This window comes from Salvelinus sp. IW2-2015, linkage group LG18, assembly GCF_002910315.2.
Source record: "Salvelinus sp. IW2-2015 linkage group LG18, ASM291031v2, whole genome shotgun sequence".
Lineage (NCBI taxonomy): Eukaryota > Metazoa > Chordata > Actinopteri > Salmoniformes > Salmonidae > Salvelinus > Salvelinus sp. IW2-2015.
In genome coordinates this window covers 5,225,011-5,246,197 of record NC_036858.1, presented here as the reverse complement: position 1 = coordinate 5,246,197, position 21,187 = coordinate 5,225,011, and the positions used below count along the sequence as shown (strand labels likewise).

The 21,187-nt window shown below is 44.9% G+C and overlaps 1 protein-coding gene across 2 annotated transcripts in view; it reads left to right on the top strand.

The window, feature by feature from the left end:
* rnls (renalase, FAD-dependent amine oxidase) overlaps positions 1 to 20,751 on the top strand; it is a 42,505-nt gene extending 21,754 nt beyond the window's left edge. For both annotated transcript variants that reach the window (XM_024008521.2, XM_024008520.2), the window contains exons 5-7: positions 9,701 to 9,874; positions 18,002 to 18,177; positions 20,509 to 20,751. In XM_024008521.2, the coding sequence (XP_023864289.1) occupies positions 9,701 to 9,874; positions 18,002 to 18,177; positions 20,509 to 20,661 (503 nt within the window). In that variant the 3' untranslated portion in view covers positions 20,662 to 20,751. The remainder of the gene's footprint in view (positions 1 to 9,700; positions 9,875 to 18,001; positions 18,178 to 20,508) is intronic.
* The last annotated feature ends 436 nt before the right edge of the window (positions 20,752 to 21,187 follow it).

Here is a 21,187-nt window from a genome sequence, read left to right as displayed (position 1 = left end):
ATGGGATCCATTAGGAAACGGGGCTAATGACGGAGCCTGGTCGCTCCTGTGTAGGGGCTTTCTGACCACTGACAGACACTCAGTGCTGAGCCGCTGACCGCCCCGTCTCCTCCCCCCTCCCTACGCACGCCAATGACTCACCCTACCCAATAAATATTGTACTTATTGTCGGACACAGTTCACGTACAAGTGCATTAAAGGTTAGCAAAACAACCTCCCTTTTCTTTCCTTCTAACTAACGGGATGCCGTCCAAAACCTCTCAGGCAAATATTAAATCAACCTTTAAAGGGCTGAGAGATCATAACTTGGGAACGGTGCAGCTAGAGCTGAATAACTTTTCAATGCGTTGCCATGGTACCGGACCCGAGCCCCCCTAGGGAAATGGCTAAAGACCAGGTCCTGGCTGGGAACAATGGAGAATGGATGGGAGTAGTGTTGCGACCCATTCAAACTTTTGTGTTCGCTCGCAGCAATGTCATCTCCTACCACCCCTGTTTGTCAAATCAGCAGACTCTGATGCTTTGGTTAATAAACACTCTTGCAGGTGAGAGTGTGTCAGTACTCAATGTAGCTCTTTTCATTGAGTACTTGGTTTTTGTGGCTCAGTTCATTCTTTGCGTATCACATCTTGCTTTTTAAATTAAGCATGGCACAGTGTGTGGACACCACAGAGATGATGCGCTTCTATTTACATCCTATCAAACCTTTATTACTGAACTGTTGTCACACTTTATAATACACTGTGAAGGAAAGAGTCTGCATGGTTTGACACCTAGGTATGTGTTAACAGGCCGGTGGATGTGGTCAGTGTATTTGTAGTGTTGTCGTCTCACTATGCTSTTCTACAGATGTAGGATCTTAATTTGATCACCCTGTTGCAGWACATTTAAAACGTGTAGTGAATTTGAGGTTTAAAAAGGCTTCTGAAGTTTGTAATTTCTACTTTGAAATTTCAGACTTGATTTTCCCATACAAAAAATTTATACATTTCCAATAATTATAATCCACGTAATAATTCACATTTCCTGTTGCTGCAGGATTATTGTMCTGCTGTAGCAAACTGTCTGAAATGTAAGATCCTACATCTGTATGGGTTAGCCTTCCTTTTGTTCTTGCCAGCCCTTTATTATAGAGTTGGTGTTGGTGGACAGAACATCCTTGTTATAGTGAGAGGGACTTACAAGGATCTTCTCAGATTCTCCTCTATATGTTCATCAGATGAAGGACACTCCGTTTCCCTGTCCCCTCTTCTCTCTATCCCCTTGTGTAGTGACACATCTCAGCCCATTAGCCAGCAGTAGGTGTCTAACCTGGTCAAATATGATGTTCATGGTGACTGTCACCACCTAGAATGGATGTCAGGTTCTCCTCCTTAGTAATGGACATAGCTTGGATCCTCAGAGCACCGTGACGGTAGCTCAGTCTGCAGTACCATATTGAGAGGGAGGAGATCCCTCCCCCCAAATCACTAGTCAAGCCAGGCCTGTGTTTCATTCCCTTAATTGGTAAAGTTAGGACTATTTAGGAGGGTCATCTGATCCTGTGGTTTTAGGGGGAAACATCCACCTTGAGTGTGGAAGTAGTATGTTTAGGGAACTAGACCTCCTGACTCCTCAATAGACCTGTAGTGATTAACAGTGCCTACCTGTACACACACCCTGCTCACACTACACATTCATTTGGAGTCCAGCAACAGCMCTGCAGGGCTGCAGTTCTCTCTGGTTCCTTGGCCCAGGCTGCAGGGCCTATAAATCTGGCCCAGAGCAGGCTTTATGTAGCATGGCTGGCTAGCACCCTGACGCAGTAAGTTAAAAATGCTGTATACACTCCCCTATGTATTTATTTGGACAGTGAACGTAAATATTTTAATATGTCTCTATTCTCCAGCATTTTGGATTTGAGATAATGTTTCGTATGAGGCGAAAGTACAGAATGTCACCCTTTTTTTATTTTATTTTTAGGGTTTTTTCATACATACCGTTTAGAAATGAAAGCATGTTATGTATCTAGTCCCCCCATTTGAAGGTGACAAGTATTTGGACAAATTCACTTGTGTATTAAAGTAGTCAACAGTTTAGTATTTGGTCCCATATTCCTAGCACGCAATGACTACATCAAGCGTGTGACTCTACAGACATGATGGATGTATTTGCAGTTTATTTTGGTTGTTTCAGATCATGTTGCGCTCAAATTAATGGTAAATAATGTATTGTCATTTTGGAGTCACTTTTATTGTAAATAAGAATAGAATATGTTTTTAAACACAATGTGGATGCTACCATAATTACGGATAATCATGAATGATGAGTGAATAATGAGTGAGAAATTTAGAGGCGTAAAGAGCACACCACCATTACCAATGACAGGAGAGGTTAGAGTTTTTTTGGGGGGTATGATATTTATGCCTCTAACTTTTGAACTTTGGGATTTTATATGAAAATGCCTGGCCTGCACGTTTCTCTTCCTCCGCTCTCTTTCTCTCCCTTTTACTCCCCATTGATTGGATGTGAGCTGTCGAGCGTGTTTCACAATAACATTCTCTTTTACAGCCTTGCCCCTGCCAGATGGGGAAGAGGCATTGCCGTTTATGATGTGTAACCGGGCCTTGCAAGTGACACGTGACTCCGCATGTCTGCCGCTCCGCTGCCCGCACAGATCCTTTACAAGGTTTGACAAAAAATGCAATTAGGTGAAAAGAGATTGCGGCGTGGAGGGATGAAGCGGTTTCCTGCAGGGACGGCGACGTGAGGGGAGCATGTCTCCTGACTAGAGGACAGGTGGACACAGGAGAGGGGAGCAGGTCTCCTGACTAGAGGACAGGACACAGGAGAGGGGAGCATGTCTCTGACTAGAGGAGAGGGGAGCAGTCTCCTGACTAGAGGACAGGTGGACACAGGAGAGGGGAGCAGGTCTCCTGACTAGAGGACAGGTGGACACAGGAGAGGGGAGCAGGTCTCCTGACTAGAGGACAGGTGGCCACAGGGGAGGGGAGCAGGTCTCCTGACTAGAGGACAGGTGGCCACAGGGGAGGGGAGCATGTCTCCTGACTAGAGGACAGGTGCCACAGGGGAGGGGAGCATGTCTCCTGACTAGAGGACAGGTGGACACAGGAGAGGGGAGCATGTCTCCTGACTAGAGGACAGGTGGACACAGGAGAGGGGAGCAGGGGAGAATCTGAATTGCATTTCCCTGATTTACTCACGTCTTCTCGCCTCCTTCTCAAAACCCATTGGATGAGAAGGTTAGAGATCCCGCCCCTCTGACCTTCTCATCCAATGGGTTTGGAGGATGAGGCGAGGATGTGAGGAATCGAGGAAATGCAATTTGACATTTTTCCAAGGATGCGTTGTATCCTTCATAGGATGTCCTTCACGAGTGCAATTTTGTGATGTGCATTCACTGCATGTCCCAGTTGACCATACATCATTCACTGCATGTCCCAGTTGACCATACATCATTCATTCACTGCATGTCCCAGTTGGACCATACATCCATTTCATTGCAGTCCCAGACAGTTGACCAGACATCATTACACTGCATTGTCCCAGTTACCATAATCATTCACTGCAATGTCCCAGTTGACCATACATCATTTCACTGCAGTCCAAGTTGGACCATATACATTCCACTGCATGTCCCAGTTGACCATATATCATTACTGCATTCCCAGTTGACCCAGATATCATTCACTTCATTGTCCCAGTTGACCATACATCATCACTGCATGTCCAGTTTGACCATACATCATTCACTGCATGTCCCCAGTTGACCATTACATTCATTCACTGCATGGTCCCAGTTGACCATATAATCATTCACTGGGGCATTTTGTCCCAGTCCAGTTGACCATTACACATTCACTCATTGGTCCCAGTTGACCATACATTCATTCCACTGCCATTGTCCCAGTGACCATTATTTCATGCACTGAAATGTCCCAGTGTGACCCATACATCATGCACTGCATTCACAGTTGACCAACTCTTCACTGCATGTCCCAGTTGACCGATAACATCATTCCACTGCATTGTCCCAGTTGACCATACATCATTCACTGCATTTGTCCCAGTTTACCAACCTCCATTCACTGCATGTCCAAGTTGCCATACATCATTCACTTGCATGTCCAGTTACCATACATTCATTCACTGATGTCCCAGTTGACCATTACATCATTCACTGCATGTTCCCCAGTGACCATACATCATTCACTGGCATTGCCCAGTGACATACATTCATTTCACTGCATTGTCCAGTTGACCATACATCATTCCACTGCATGCTCCCAGCAGTTGACCATACATCCATTCACTGCATTCCCAGTTGACCATACATCATTTCACGCATGTCCCAGTTGACCAACATCATTCACTGCATTGTCCCAGTTGACATACATCATTCACTGCATGTCCCAGTTGACCATACATCATTCACGTGCCATGTCCCAGTTGACCATACATTCATTCACTCATGGTCCCATTGACCCATACATCATTCACTGGCATGTCCCAGTTGTACCAACATATTCACTGCATGTCCCAGTTGACCATATATCATTCACTGCAGTGTCCCAGTTTGACCCATTGTTAATCATTCACTGGCAGTCCCAGTTGACCATACCATCATTTTCACTGCATTGTTCCCAGTTGACCATACATCATTCACGCAATGTCCCAGTTTGACCATACATCATTCCACTGCATGTGCTCCAGTTGACCATACATCATTCACTGCATGTCCCAGTTGACCCATACATCATTCACGCATTCCCAGCTTACAACATCATCACTTGCATGTCCCAGTTGCACCATACCATCATTCACTGCATGTCCCCAGTTGACCATACATCATTTCACGCATGTCCCAGGACCATACATCATTCACTGCATGTCCCAGTTTGACCATATATCATTCATGCATTCCCAGTGACCATATATCATCACTTCATGTTCCCAGGTGACCATGATCATTCACGCATGTCCCAGTGGACCATACACATTCACTGCATGCCCAGTTGACGGGGGGGTCCATAACATCATTCACTGCATGTCCCAGTTGGACCCATACATCATCACTGCATTGTCCCAGTGGACCATAACCATCATTCACTGCATGCCCAGTTGACATACATCAGTTCCCCACCTGCATGTTCCCAGTTGACTCATACATACATTCACTGCATGTTTCCCAGTTGACCATACATCATTCACTGCATGGTCCCAGTTGCCTATTACTGGCAGTAATGGACACATCATCATCAGCGTGCATCCATGTGTCCCAGTTGCCTACACATAGCATGTCAGTACATCACATTCCGCATGTCCCAAGTGAAATATACGTATGCAATGTATTTCTTCCAAATTGTAACCGCTGCGGGTCTTCTGAACACCTCATGGTGAATGTTGAATTAGGTTAGAAATATTTTTCAAATGAGTTTGCAATGGGGATAAAGCTTTCTGTGGTCAACCATGGATGACGTTGTTAGGTATCATACACACACAACCAATAAGGAAGCTCTGTGTGCTATTTGTTGCCATGGACCATGACCTTAACATGAAGCACGCGTTAGTGGAAGCTATTTTTTTCTTTCACGCTTCCAGTAATGCCTCCCCTCCCTCCGCCCTTTACTTGTGGTGATGACAATAGAAATACTGTAAGTTCCACATCCACCTTTCACTTCCCTCAAGCTCCTCCCTTTTCCTCTTTCATAAAGAAATGCATTGTAATTAAGCATTGATAGCCATTCAGACAATAAGCACTGAGGGTCCCATTGTAATTGACTGGTGGCATGGAATCCTTAAAGTAAGGGTGGTATAGACCATAGACAGTCCCAGATTGTGATTTAAAAGGACCCCATTAAGCTACCTGAGGGTTTTTAAAGGAATTGTTTCGTTTTACCTTGCTAACTATACTTATATGTGCTGTGCATTCAAGCCAATGAGTATCCACTATCTGCACATTTAGGAAAATAGAAACAGAAGGCAGATGTTATAGTAGATGCATCTTACAGCTTTGGCCTGATGGCCCAGAGAGACTCTGTTGGATCGCTGAAAAACCCTGCCATCCTAGCTGCGAGCTCTGCCCACCAGTCGCTATGGCACCAGCAGGACCTCCGTTAGGAGTGAAAGGGGCTGTAGCTCTGCCACCCCGATCTCGCTTTGGCACCAGGACCTCCGTTAGGAGTGAAGGGGCTTTAGCTCTGCCCACCATCGCTGGCACCAGGGACCTCCTTAGGAGTGAAGGGCTTGTAGCTCTGGCCCAACCCATCGCTGCACCAAGGACCTCCGTTAGGAGTTGAAGGGGCTGTACTGACTGGCCACCACCCATCGGCTGGCACCAGGACCTCCGTTAGGAGTGAAGGAGGCTGGCGCTCTGCCCACCCATCGCTGGCACCAGGACCTCCGTTAGGAGTGAAGGGGCTGTAGCTCTGCCCACCCATCGCTGGCACCAGGACCTCCGTTAGGAGTGAAGGGGCTGTTGCTCTGCCAGGTGTCCGTGTCATATCTGTATCTCAGAGGACTACGTATGGGCCTCCAGAGTTCTCCTGTCAACACGTGTCTCAGCGGTGTGTGTGCAGTGCACGCAAGCCCACTCCTACATCAAAAATCAGGGCGGCCACTGGCGCACGCGCACACACACACACACAGCGGTGGCAGCCACACTGAATGCTCCACAACCACGCTGGAAAATGTGAACCTTCTCATCTGCACTCACACAACTGTGTGGGCGCGTGCACATACACACATACTTGTTCTTTCTTTATCTTCATCTCACACACACACACCTGTGAATACCTTCATGAATACCTTCATAGAGATCCCTGYCTGCTACACATCCAGGTGATCATATAGAAAAGCCGCCGGCTCATATGGATTCTTTTGGTGATGAACCGTATGCTCTGAATGTGTTTTTATAGGAGCTGTAAAGCATTTGTTCAAAGCTGCCAGGGTTGGAGGGAGCCACTCTCTCAGGCCTGCCACGGCAGCTGGCCAGGTCTCTGCAGAGAGGACCTGAGGGAATGTATGAACAAACAGAGTGCAGGCACCCCCACTCCAGAGGCCTCCGTGGTGACAAGTGTGTGTGAGGATGGCGTGTGTGTGCAAGCGTGTGTGTGTGTGTTTGTGAGCACGTGTGAGTGTGTTGTAGTGCTGTCTCGTGGTGAATGAAGGGGGTTGGAGAGGCCCTCCCTTCTGCTTGGAGGACCAAAGAGGCCCCAGCCTTTTGCACATTTATCTGTCGTCGTCTTGTTGTGCAGAATGAATATTGAGTGTCCTAGTCAGTAAAGCAATAGATATGGAAAGGAATGGTTCCTAGTGTTTTGATTACTTTAACTGATAMATATTTACAGAATGTTGTAATGCACTGTATATTTACAGGCCTGAACACAAGGTATTTGACACATATACCCGTTCCATATTTGTTCATACCAAGAAGTGTTCCTACCACAACCTGTTGGACGTCTGTGCTAGAATTGGTGCACTGGACACAATAACTCCCCCCAGATGATCGTCACATTGGACGGCATCTCTCACAGCCACCCACAACAAAACACTTGAGTCCACACCACTGAAGAAAGCGGGATGAGTGAACCTTCAATGAGCCTTTATCAGGTCAGACTTAGTAGAAAAAGGTTAATGAGATGGAATGGAGCAGCCTTCACGTGGCCAGAGGACTGTCTGAGGATTCRATGAACAGCTCATTGGAACAAGCAGCATTGTTCAGGATCATTTTGAGCCGAAATTCTCTTTCCCCTCCGATCTACTAGGGCTATATCTTAAACAGCTCCGTGAGTGAGGTTTAGGTGGACCCCAATGCTGACCGCTCAGTAGAACAAGCCTTTCAAAAGGTTTGTCTCTATTCAGATCATTCAAGTATTTTCCATGACCAAATGTTACCTCAGGGTCTGACTGTASTTAAGCGTAATGCGTTTGTGAATACTGTACTGAATCCACAGTTGGTGTGMGACTTTACTGTCTCAAATGGTATATTTTGACTAGATTGGTTCCCACCCTGCCTGTGTCTGAAATCTTTAAACKGCAGCTAACAATGGGCTTGCTTAATTTCCATGAGAAACAGAAAGCCTCATAGATAGATATATATCTTTATATATCTATCAGATAGTGGTTTTGCATTATCCCCTTTTTGTGTGCGTGCGTGCGCGCGCTGGCCGGGTGCTTTGTGCGATGCTGCAGCAGATTGCCCGGTCGTACCAAGAGCCACATTTACATGGGCCTAATCTGGGCCAGATGTTCCTGGATGACACAGATAATGATAAAAGGCTCCATATCCTGGGAAAGTCATGTGACCTTGTGACTGGCACTGTCATATTCCCCCATGGTCAGCTCGGTGTGGTGCTAATTAGATGACCGTTTGCAAGTGTTCCGTGCAGTAGTGAAACTACAGCATTGGGACTACTGGGCGGATCATTTTTCATTCTGTCGATTTAATAGCTTTTGTCGCTGGGATGTTAAGCGTACAGATGTGGTGCTTGTTATTTGTACTATGCAATATGTTAACATGACTTGTGCTCATGGACTTTTTGGGGGGGCTTTGTAAGCCTCACTTCATTTTTTATATCTTTGGCCCTTTTCGCCCTGTTTTACTTTCTTGGTAAATCTTGTTTGCAMAAAATATATTTTCTATTGACCTGTTGTAAGTCGTTGTTCGGATTCAGAAATGGTTATGTCGCACAACCGGTCATACGTGAACTTTAGTGAGACATCGTTCTACCCACATATTGATTCTGCTCTCCTGGAATCGCCTCAGTCATGTATTTGTTTAGGACCGTCCAGAGACGACCATAGGGTTAGTTTACTTGCTGCTTTTTCTTAGGACCCACTGTTGGCCTCAATGAGAAGATTTTCTTTCCAACGTGTCTCGTAGAAATATGTATTAGAATCCACAGCGTTGACCTTTGACCTGTATATGCTCTACACTCTGAGGCCCTAAATAACTAAAGCACGGCCAAGCTGATGCTTCAGAGGCCAATAAACAACAGATGTTCCAGACGAAACAGCATTTTAAAAATAAAAAAAATCCAAACACTTATAAATAAACTAAGGAGAGAACCTCTTTTRGCCCTCCACTCAGTCTTTGCAATAATGGATGTTCGTTTAGTTGCACCCAATCTTATGCATGTGGTCTGATAGGCGGTAGCTATCTTGCCTCAGTAGACTGAATGCTTGCTCAATGATCATACTCTGAGCACCTCATTAGACATGCTTTTATATGGGTCAAGTTACAATATAATTCATATCATAACTGGAGCCTAACATGCAGAGTATTTTAATAATTTTTTCAAGATTGCATTAATGTCGCTGCTGTAAACCTGCTTGGATCAAATCCTTTAAGAAAATGTAATCTATGTCATCTGAAGGGCTCTCCACAGTGGTGTCACAGTCTACGCAATCTGACTTTGTAGAGAGCAACGCAAACGAACCTCCGTCGGATCCGTTTCGTAGACTACTGTGTAGAGCCATTAATGTCCCGTTGTTGAGGGCTCAGTGGGAATGAATGAGTGAAYCCTGATACTGGTAAATGTTAGCTTGACTGGGACCTAGACTTTGGTACACAGTCCCATCACCTCAGTGGTATTCATTGTAAGTGTAGGTTGTGTGTGTCCAGGTTAGGCTACCTGATACTGGCATGTTAACAGGTGTATAGACCCTGACATTGTCCCTCTGTTTSTCTATGCTGCAGTGCTAGAGAAGAGTCAGCGGCAGCAGCTTGAGGCGGTGAGCTATTCGTCGCGCTATGCGCTGGGCCTCTTCTACAAAGCCCAGGCTCACATCGACGTCCCCTGGGCCGCCAAGTACATCTCCAATAATCCCTGCATTCGCTTCATCGCCATTGACGATAAAAAGCGCAATTTAGGTCAGTGCTACCATTTTATTGCTGCCATGTCTCTCTCTCTCTCTGCCTGTGTCTCTCTCGGTCTCACTCTCTTGCTCGCTCTCTCTCGCTCTCTCGTTCTCTCCCCACCCCTCCGCCGGCTCATCTCACCCTACCCCGCTATGCATTAATCTATTTTTTTTTTACCTAATCAATTAAAAAATATATTTTTTTGCTTCATAGCCATTGGCGATAAGCCAATTTAGGTCAGTGCTACCACTCTCTTTCTGTCTGTCTGTCTCTCTGTGTCTGTCTGTCTGTCTGTCTGACTCCCACTCTCTTTCTCCTGTCTGTCTGACTCACTCTCTTTTTCTCTCTGTCTGACTCACTCTCTCTCTTTCTGTTTGATTTTCTGCTTCTCTTTCTCCCTCTCTGGAAGGCATGCGTCAGAATTTCTCTCTAATTGAGTACCACTGTTCAGCAGGCATGTAACTTTCCATGCCAGCTTATGCCTTCAGTCCACCGAATTCTTCCTTGACTTTATGAAGCTGCATTTTGTGTGCATTCAAAATCCCAATATACAAGTTGTGYTGTTTTCATTCAAACTCAACCTTTTTTGATGGTGCTGGGGAGACCCTCCATAGTCCTAAGTATTTGATTGGCTCCCTGAGTGCTGGGCTTGCCCAGTCAGTCCATTGGTAGTCAGGCTTCATTACTGATTGAACACAGGAGGGAGACGCATTAGACGCTGAGCAGGGGAGCACAGCACCCTGAGGTCAGGCTTCTGCGAACACGCACATGCACCAGCCTTCATTAACAGCTCTGATCTCTGCTACAAAACCACTGCCTCTCGGCTGCTATAAGAAGGAACAACATCCTCTTATATCACACCTGGAGGGGTTTGTGTGTGTGTGTGTGTTTCAGAGAGAGAAATATATGTATTTGTGTGTGTGGACATGTTTAACTATACTTGTGGGGACCAGAAGTCCCCACAAGAATAGTAGACAAATTTTACAATTTTCCGTACATATTTGCCCATCATAGAAGTGTTCATAAAGTTACTTTTTTGACCTGAATGKCAAAACATTCAGGGGATGAAGGTGCTTAAAGTTGACCCATGTTGCATACCCTACCATACCATGAGACATCCATGTCTTCATCACTGGAAAATATAAACGGTTGAGTTTTATATAATTGAAATCCTTACAAACAGTTTTGTCAAAGTATTTTGTAATTCCTTGAAAAAAAGTTTGTATAAAATGTTGTTTAAAAAAAAATCCTTATCAATTTAAAAAAAACATTTTAAATGGCTTTTTATATATATTTATATATATTTTTTTTTATTATACATATGTAGTTTATACCCTTTTTACATTTTTTATACCCTTTTTACATAATCTGAGGTGTTTGTGGTGCCCACCATCGGTTAAGACACAGCATACTCTTGAATAAAGTGTGGCTGTCATTTCAATCATAGAAATAGAATTAATAGATTTGAAATCTACTTTCAGACCAGTATCATTTAGTTGGTACATCATTGAAATGTTATTTGAATTGAAGTTTTATCTCACAATTACTACCACAAAGGTGGCTTTCTGGTCCACCCACTGGCGAATGCCAACTTAAATAGGAATGTATATTTCATTATCTGTGTCTTTGATTTCAATAGGTTTCCTATGGAAGATTGATAGTATAATAATAAAAAAAACTGATATTCCCATTCAAGCCAACATTCTCTGATGTGTGGACCTCCAACCATCGTCGTGCTACCATTTTGAAAATATAAATTCCTATTTMAGTTCTTTTATCAGCCAAAACATGACACCCACCATGTATTCAAGAGTATGCTGTGTCTCAAACGATGGTGGGCACGACACAAATACCTCAGATTATGTAAAAATGAATCAATTTTTTACGTGTTTTTAGATAATTGATGTTAACTCCTCTGGGATATGTGGGACGCTAACGTCCCACTTGGCCAAAAGCCAGAGAAAATGCAGAGCGCCATATTCAAATAAATTAAATTAAGATAAAGATCACTTCATCGGTCAATTCCACACAAGGTCCAACCGAAATGTACATTTAGATTTTTATCACAACCCCTCCTAAAGACACACAAACATATACATTCTTGACTTTTTCCACATTTTTGTTACGTTACAGCCTTATTCAAAAATTGTCCTCATCAATGTATTTAATCAATCTATACACAATACCCCATAATGATATCAAAATTCCCCATAATGCCAAAGCGAAAAACGTTTTTTGCATTTTTAAGAAATGTATTAAAAATGTAAATACAGGGGCCTCCCGGGTGGCGCAGTGGTCTAGGGCACTGCATCGCAGCGCTAGCTGTGCCACCAGAGATTCTGGGTTAGCGCCCAGGCTCTGTCGCAGCCGGCCGCGACCGGGAGGTCCGTGGGGCGACGCACAATTGGCCCAGTGTCGTCCGGGTTAGGGAGGGTTTGGCCGGTAGGGATATCCTTGTCCCATCGCGCACCAGCGACTCCTGTGGCGGTCCGGGCGCAGTGCACGCTAACCAAGGTCGCCAGGTGCACGGAGTTTCCTCCGACACATTGGTGCGGCTGGCTTCCGGGTTGGATGCGCGCTGTGTTAAGAAGCAGTGCGGCTTGGTTGGGATGTGTTTCGGAGGATGCATGGCTTTCGACCTTCGTCTCTCCCGAGCCCGTATGGGAGTTGTAGCGATGAGACAAGATAGTAATTACTAACAATTGGATACCACGAAATTGGGGAGAAAAAGGGGGTTAAAAAAWAATAATAATAATTTAAAAAATATATGTAAATACATTATTTACATAAGTATTCAGAGCCTTTGCTATGAGACTTTAAATTGAGCTCAGGTGCATCCTGTTTCCATTGATCATCCTTGAGATGTTTCTACAAATTGATTGGAGTCCACCTGTGCTAAATTAAATTGATTGGACATTATTTGGAAAGGCACACAACCGTCTATATAAGGTCCCACAGTTGAGAGTGCATGTCAGAGCAAAAACCAAGCCATGAGGTTGAAGGAACTGTCCATAGAGCTCCGAGACAGGATTGTGTCGAGGCACAGATCTGGGGAAGGGTACCAAAACATTTCTGCAGCATTGAAGGTCCCCAAGGCCTCCATCATTCTTAAATGGAAGTTTGGAACCACCAAGACTCTTCCTAGAGCTGGCCGCCCGGACAAACTGAGCAATCGGAGAAAAAGGGCCTTGGTCAGGTAGGGGACCAAGAACCCAATTGTCACTGACAGAGCTCCAGAGTTTCTCTGTGGAGATGGGAGAACCTTCCACAAGGACAACCGTCTCTGCAGCCCTCCACCAATCAGGCTTTTATGGTACTGTAGCATGGCCAGACGGAAGCCACTCCTCAGTAAAAGGCACACGACAGCCCGCTTGGAGTTTTCCAAAAGTCACCTAAAGGACTGACCATGAGAAACAAGATTCTCTGGTCTGATGAAACCAAGATTCAACTCTTTGGCCTGAATGCTAAGCATCACGTCTGGAGGAAACCTGGCACCATCCCTACCATGAAGCGTGGTGGTGGCAGTATCATGCTGTGGGGATGTCTTTCAGCAGCAGGGACTGGGAGACTAGTCAGGATTGAGGGATAGATGAACGGAGCAAAGAAAAGAGATCCTTGATGAAAACCTACTCTAGAGCGCTCAGGACATCAGACTGGGCCAAAGGTTCACCTTCCACCAGGACAACAACCCATAGCACACAGCCAAGYCAACGTAGGAGTGGCTTCGGAACAAGTCTCCGAATGTCCTTGAGTGGCCCAGCCAGAGCCCGGACTTGAACCCAATGGAACATCTCTGGAGAGACCAGAAAATAGCTGTGCAGCGACATTCCCCAACCAACCTGACAGAGCTTGAGAGGATCTGCAGAGAAGAATGGGAGAAACTCCCCAAATACAGGTGTGCCAAGTTTGTAGCGTCATGCCCAAGAGACTCAAAGCTGTAATCACTGCCAAAGGTGCTTCAACAAAGTACTGAGTAAAGGGTCTGAATACTTACGTAGATGTGATATTTCAGTATTTCTTTTTTATAAATTAGTAAAAAGTTTGCTTTGTCATTATGGGGTATTGTGTGTGTGGTGTAGATTGATCAGGGGAAAAAATTATTTAATCTATTTTAGAATAAGGCTGTAACGTAACAAAATGTGGAAAAAGTAATTTTCTGAATACTTTCCGAACTCACTGTATCCGGGTTTTTGTAGAGTTGTGGGGGGCTGCCACACTGGGTGTCCGGGGAGCTTGCTCAAGGTCACTACRGCAGGCAATGGATTTGATACCATCAACCCGCCAGTTCCCAGCTCACTTCCCACCTGATTAAGCAGGGTAGTAGTGTGCAAGCAAACTTCTCTCAGATTATTTCTGAATGGCCCTTTGATAGCTTGTGAATGCAGAGAGCAGGAGAGGCGCTGTAAGAATAGCTGTGGAGTGTCTCTCCAACTCTCTGCAGTGGTCTAAAACGGGGCGCTTGCTGTGACCAAGTGTCAGTTCACAGGACAGGACAATGGGCCCCCTGTGTCATATAAAAGTAAGTTAACCAATGCAAATTGCACACTGCATAACTTGGTTGCCAACTTSCTCTGAGTGGAGCCTGTCTTTGTTTTTCTACCTGGTGAACGTTGTAGTCTCTTGCTTCTACCTCGGAAGCAGAGTTGGTGCCAGCCTCTACCTACCTACGTATAAAACAACCAATAACTGATTCTGTGAGCTCTAAATACCAGCTACTCAAACACCTTTTAGTGGTGCCATATACCGTTAAAAAAATCTAATATTTTATACCATGGCCTTGCACAGTCCGAGATATGAATTTCAAAAGAGCCCTCTGTCCATCTCCTCTGTGTCATATCCTACATATTATAACAGGGCTCGCCTAACACCATTCCTACAGAGATACCGTCCTGTAGGTTCCTACAGAGATACCGTCCTGTAGGAAGGAGCTGATCGTGGACTTCAGGAGACCGTAATAGGGAGCACGCCCCCATCCACATTGACGGGGCCACAGTGGAGAAGCTAAAAGCTTCAAGTTCCTCTGCGTACACATCACTGCCAATCTGAGACGGTCCACCCACACAGACAGTGTGGTGAAGAAGGCGCAACAGCCTCCAACCTCCAGGAGGCTGAAGGAATTCGGCTTGGCCCCTAAGACCCTCACAAACTTCTACAGATGCACCATTGAGAGCATCTTGTCGGGCTGTACCACCGCCTGGTACGGCAACRGCAACGTCCGCAACTGTAGGGKTCTCCAGAGGGTGGTGCAGTCTGCCCAARGCATCACAGGGAGCACACTGCCTGCCCTCCAGGACGTCTACAGCACCTGGTGTCACAGGAAGGCTAAGAAGGTCAAGCATCTTAGCCACCCGAGCCAKGGCCTGTTAACCCCTCTACCATCTAGAAGGCAAGGTCAGTACAGATGCATAAAAGCTGGGACTGAGAGACTGAAAAACAGCTTCTATCTCCAGGCCATCTGACTGTTTAAATAGTCACCACTAGCCAGTACCCTGCCTCAACTGGCCCTGAACTTAGTCCACTAGCCAGTACCCTGCCCTGAACATAGTCACTGTTACTAGCCGGCTACCACCCGGTTATTCCACCCTGCACCTTAGAGGCTGCTGGCCTATGTACATAGTRATGGAACARTGGTCACTTTAATAATATTTACATACAGTACTGTTTCACCCACATCATACTTCTATACTGTATTCTAGTCGAGGCCTATCCTATTTAACAATCGCTGTACATATACTATTCGTCAGATATACCATTTTTTTTACTCTATATACTGTCCATATTGTCTATACATCCCGTTACATTCCGGACTCCGACATTGCTCGTCCTAATATTTCTTAATTCGTTTCTTTTACTTTTTAGATGTGTGTATTGTTAAATACTACTGCACTGTTGGAGCTAAGAACACAAGCGTTTCATTACACCCGCAATAACATCTGCTATATATGTTTGTGACCATAAAAATGTATTTGATAGTTACAACTGGGGTTGGATTGAAAACCTACAGGAGGGTAGCTTTCCAGGAACAGGGTTGGAGAACCCTGTCATATTAACATGGTCTCCATCTCCATTTCTGCCCTATCCATCTGAACTGAATTTTTTGTTGGAGGAGAACGGCAGATGCAAAAGCTCACTTCCAGGAATGACACATCTCAAGTGATCAGGGGGAAACAGTCATCTTGTGGGTTCAGTCACCATGACAACAAATATCCTCCGCACAGGATACGCTGTTTGGGTTTCGCACCTCTTTCTGTCTTTCTCTTTGTTTGTCTTCCTCTTTCTCTCCCGCTCTCATTTTCTCTCTCTAGCTGGCCCTTTGCCTGGGCACAGTGATGCCAAACACTGGTTAGAGTGTCTCTCTTACCCATGAGCCAACCCACAATGGCCCACTGGACAAAAGTTGGACCCCAGTGAATGTGTGCTGTAGAGTGTCTGTGACCCCACAGTGAGCATCCCCAGCTCCCTAGTTTCCCACAAGTCAGTTTAGCATCTCCAGTTGAGCTCCAAACAAAACAGCTGGCTGTGTTTGTGTGTACGCTCAGTCCCGCGACATGGTCTCGTCTGCCGCTTAAAAAAAAAAATGAACCGAGCAGGAAGAGATTATTGACCTTCTGGTAACTCTGTGTCCCGCTCCGGCAAGTCAATCGCGGGACGTGTTTATTTGCTGTGGTAAACTATTATTCTCCGCAATCAGTTTAAATATGTTTATAAGACATTTTCATCAGAGAGATGACTTCACGACGTACAGCCGCGATATATCAACGCAAAGCATCCTTTATGGGTCAGAGCCCTGTGTCTGTGCCTGTTGTCTGTCAGTCATTAGAAACAGGACCTTACTGTGTCCATTCCCTGCATGATGTCACCATCACACAGCCGGACCCACAGCAGACAAGCCTTTCGGTTGTGTGTACAGTTACCAAAAACACAACATGCAGGTAACTGCCAAAATAAAGGAAACACTTGAGGAAATGAGGATTACAAAGTCTATTGAAACCAGGTGCTTCCACAAAGGTGTGGTTCCTGAGGTAATTAAGCAATTAACATCCCATGATTCTTAGGGTCATGTGTAAAAATGCTGGGCAGGCCATTATTTTGGATACCATGGCTATGCCCCCATAGGATGTCAAAGCCCCCATCCACAGGGTACGAGTGGTTGATGAGCATGAAAACGATGTAAACCACACGCCATGGCTGTCTCAGTCAGCAGATCTCAACTCAATTGAACACTTATGGGAGATTCTGGAGTGGTGCCTGAGACTGTGTTTTCCACCACCATCAACAAAACACCAAATGATAGAATTTCTCATGGAAAAATGGCGTCGCATCCCTCCAATAGAGTTCCAGACACTTGTAGAATCTATGCAAAGACGCATTGAAGCTATTCTGGCTCGTGGTGGCCAGAACAGCTTCAAGACACTTTACATTGGCGTTACCTTTTTGGCAGTACCTGTACATGCAACACACAACAACCTCTGACTGAGGGAGACATTTGCATTACAAATCAAGCTGGTCATATTAGTTGAGCAGAAACAGGGGATTCTGGGGCCAGGAGTCTGTTTCATTAAAAAGCCATGACGTATGTTGTCGGCGGCGTGCACAGTTTTGACCCCCGTTTGGTATTGGCATGCAACTCTTAATTAAACATCAGGACAGAGATAAGGAAGTGCTTTTTTTTCTTCCTGGAGTCAGAATCCTATCAAAGAATTCCGCTGTTAGATTAGGGGACCGATCTTGATGCCAAGGATGATTTTTGGTTCTATTCAACATCTTAGCTATTTCCATCTCCAGCTGTTTAAATCTGAGGTCTTAGTTCTTTCTGAAAACGAATCTTCTCATGACCCGCTATTGAGGACACATTCAGTAGGGGTTTTGGATTTGTATTTCTTTATTTTTTTTTACTGTTCAGCTGTGAGATTTTAAGAGTTCACTGTCTTAGAAGTTGTTTCTAATGATCAGTATGGCCAAAACATAAATGTCTTAAAATATATATATATTTTTATTGATACTTCTACTGTCCTGCATTGTAAACATAACTGCACCTTGTTCTTAGCTATGCCTGTGTGGTGCTGTTCAAAGTCAGCAGAGTTAGTCCATCCATGGTGGTATTGGTTCTGAACCGTGCTGTGTTTTCTTTCTGTGCAGAATCCCCTGAGTGCGGTACCTCCATGGTGGTTCACACCAGTGTTCCCTTTGGTATCAAACACCTGGAGGAGGCAAAGGAGCAGGTGGAGCCTCTCATCCTGGAGGAGCTGAACAAGCTGCTGCCCGGCTTGCCACAGCCCGACAGCATCAAATGCCAGAAGTGGAGATACTCGCAGGTGAGCGGGGTTACTCGGTCAGGAGTTTTACCGCATTCCTTCTTTGAGAGAAGATAAAGTAGACTGTCAAGAGGTTTGTCTTCATTACTTCATTAATAACTGTTTCTACTTCACAGTCCTGTCACGATGCATGGAAAGAAGGTCAACGTAGAGGATTGACATGCTGTATCTATCATGATCAAACCCTATTAAACTTCAGTGCATTACATTTCTCTGCTTGTGTATAAACTACATGAGTATAGTGAATGGAGACTGGTTGGACACAGTGTTCATTTTTCAAGTAGCTCCAATGTCCTGTTTACTTACTGTGATGTTTCCCTGAATTTCTGAGCTTCTTGGACCAGACACTATAGCTTTAATTACTGAAGTCGAACAAGAACATGTCTCTCTACCTCCCTCTTTCTCTCTCATTCTCTCTCTCCCTCTTTCTTTCTCTCGGTTTCATTCTCTCTCTCGTGCACTTTTTCTCTCGCTCGCTCTTTCTCTCTCGTGCTCTCTTTCTCTTTCGCTCTCGCTCGCTCTTTCTCTCATTCTCTCGCTCTTTCTCTCTCTCGGTTTCATTCTCTCTCGCTCTATCATTCTCTCGCTCTTTCTCGCTCTCTCCATCATGATCTTTCTCTCGCTCGCTCTTTCTCGCTCGCTTTCTCTCACTCTCTATCATGCTCTTTCTCTCGCTCTTTCTATCATTCTCTCTCCCTCTCCAACACACTGACACACACTCTGCTAAGCGAGACTGGGCTGGGGGTCAGAGGCCACAGAACATCTGTGTGGGAGGCACATCACTGGGAGTGCCAGAGCATGGGCCAAGGCCCACGAACTGGACGGGCCATTATAGAACACATGCACATTTATACTGTAATACACACATACACACACACTCATACCATACACACATCAGCTCCCTGTCAAATACACAAGCAGACATTCTAGCAAAGACCATTGTGAGAGCGAGGAACATGTGTGACTCAGTTGGTAGAGCATGGCACTTGCAACACCAGGGTTGTGGATTCGATTCCCACAGGGGACCAGTACGAAAATGGATAAGAGCGACTGCTAAATGACAAGTGTAAAAAAATATATATTTAAACTTGAGGAAATTATTTATCCTAAAAGTTATAGTAGTTAACTGTTGCTTAGATGTAGGTTATAGGTTGCTCTCTCTTTAGATACTTATGTTATTTATTTCACTTTTATTTAACCAGGTAGGCCAGTTGAGAACAAGTTCTCATTTACAACTGCGACCTGGCCATGAAACAGCCATATTCTCAGCTGATAGAATCTCATGCTTTCCTTGCTATAAAACGTGTTTATATTGGGGCATTTTATCTTAATGTCCAAAACCACCCTCCTCCTTCACTCTCCGTGCTCTTTCCCCTGGAAAATCAGCCTCACACTGTATATGGAGACAGCAGAGCTCAGGCCTGCTGTATCAACTTACCACTAGAGTAAACCAAACAATTTGTCCATGGCTAGATTTCAACAAGAATGCTTATCAATTGATTTACATGGTGATTACCATTCAGAAATGCATGGGCAAACACAATATTTAGTTTTTGGGGAGGAGTGGGGATGGAGGGAGATGGAGAGTGGGAGTTGATATCAGCACACAGTAGTAGGCTATTAAAAGCCCCAGCAGGAAATGGATACTATTTCCTTACCCTTAGCACTGTACCTCAGTGCAGGCCAGCAGAAGCCTCTAAAAATGGCCCTTGCTATGACACGTACACAGACTTGTGTGTTTACACTCCCAAATCATTAACACACTGAACTCTCGGCATTCAGGGTTGAAACATGAGGAAGACAGTTGGCTGCGAGGCTGATTTCATATCTGCTCGTCTAGCCAAAGACAGTGCATTTTTCTGGCTTGATCTGTACTATCCCACCACAGGTGGTTGGTGATACCTTTAATTTGGGAGGACGGGCTCGTGGTAATGACTGGAGTGGAATGGTATSAAATAAATCAAACGCATGGTTTCCATGTATTTGGTGCCATTCCATTTGCTCCGTTCCAGTAATTATTATGAATTGTTCTCCCCTCCAGCAGCCTCCATTGTATCCCACCATGTATAGACCTACCCTGAGCACAGACTGTTAGAAAATACTTTGGGGATTTCAGGATAATTGTAGTACAAACAAATAATTCTCTCAATTCTCATTCTACTATATCTGTGTGAATAGATATGTGGCAAGTAGTGTAGAGATTCATATTTTCCTGAATGTCAATATCGGTAATAATTCAAATTTATCCAAAGAGTCTRGTGAAATATCGCAAAAATCAGAAGGACCCTCCACCCCCCTCACTCTCTACCCCCCTCTTTCTCGACTAATTAGGTGAGGAGCTCGGTGGCCGACTGCCCGGGGCAGATGACGCTGCTGTCCCAGCCTCTGTTGGTGTGTGGGGGCGATGGCTTCACGCATTCCAATTTCGACGGCTGTATCGAGTCTGCCCTGAAGGTGTTTGACGTTCTGAAGCACTCTCTCTGATGCCGCCTTCTGGGGTTGGGAGAATAGTGTGGTGGGGTTCTATGTGTACAGCATGTTAGCCCAGAGAGGGTGGCATGAAACTGATCTGTTTTACAGATTCCATCCATCCACAGAGATGGGTGGGGGGGGGGGGGGGGGGAGTAATGATCGATCTCTGTGAATGGATGGAATCTGTTAAAAAAGATCAGTTTCATCCATTGAGGTACTTGATATGTTGTGTGACACTACAGTCAACACCATATGTATTTGGACAGTGAAGCTACAATTTAAAATGTCTCTTTACTCCAGCATTTTTTTATTTGAGCGACAGTACAAAATGTCACCTTTTTTTGGAGGAAATGTTCATATATATCTGTTTTTACGGTTTATGTATCTAGTACCCCCATTTGAAGAAGGCATAAGTATTCYGACAAATTCACTAACAGTGTATTAAAGTAGTCAAAAGTTTAGTATTTGGTCCCATATTCCTAGCACACAGTGACTACATCAAGCTTGTGACTACAAACTTGTTGGATGCATATGCAGT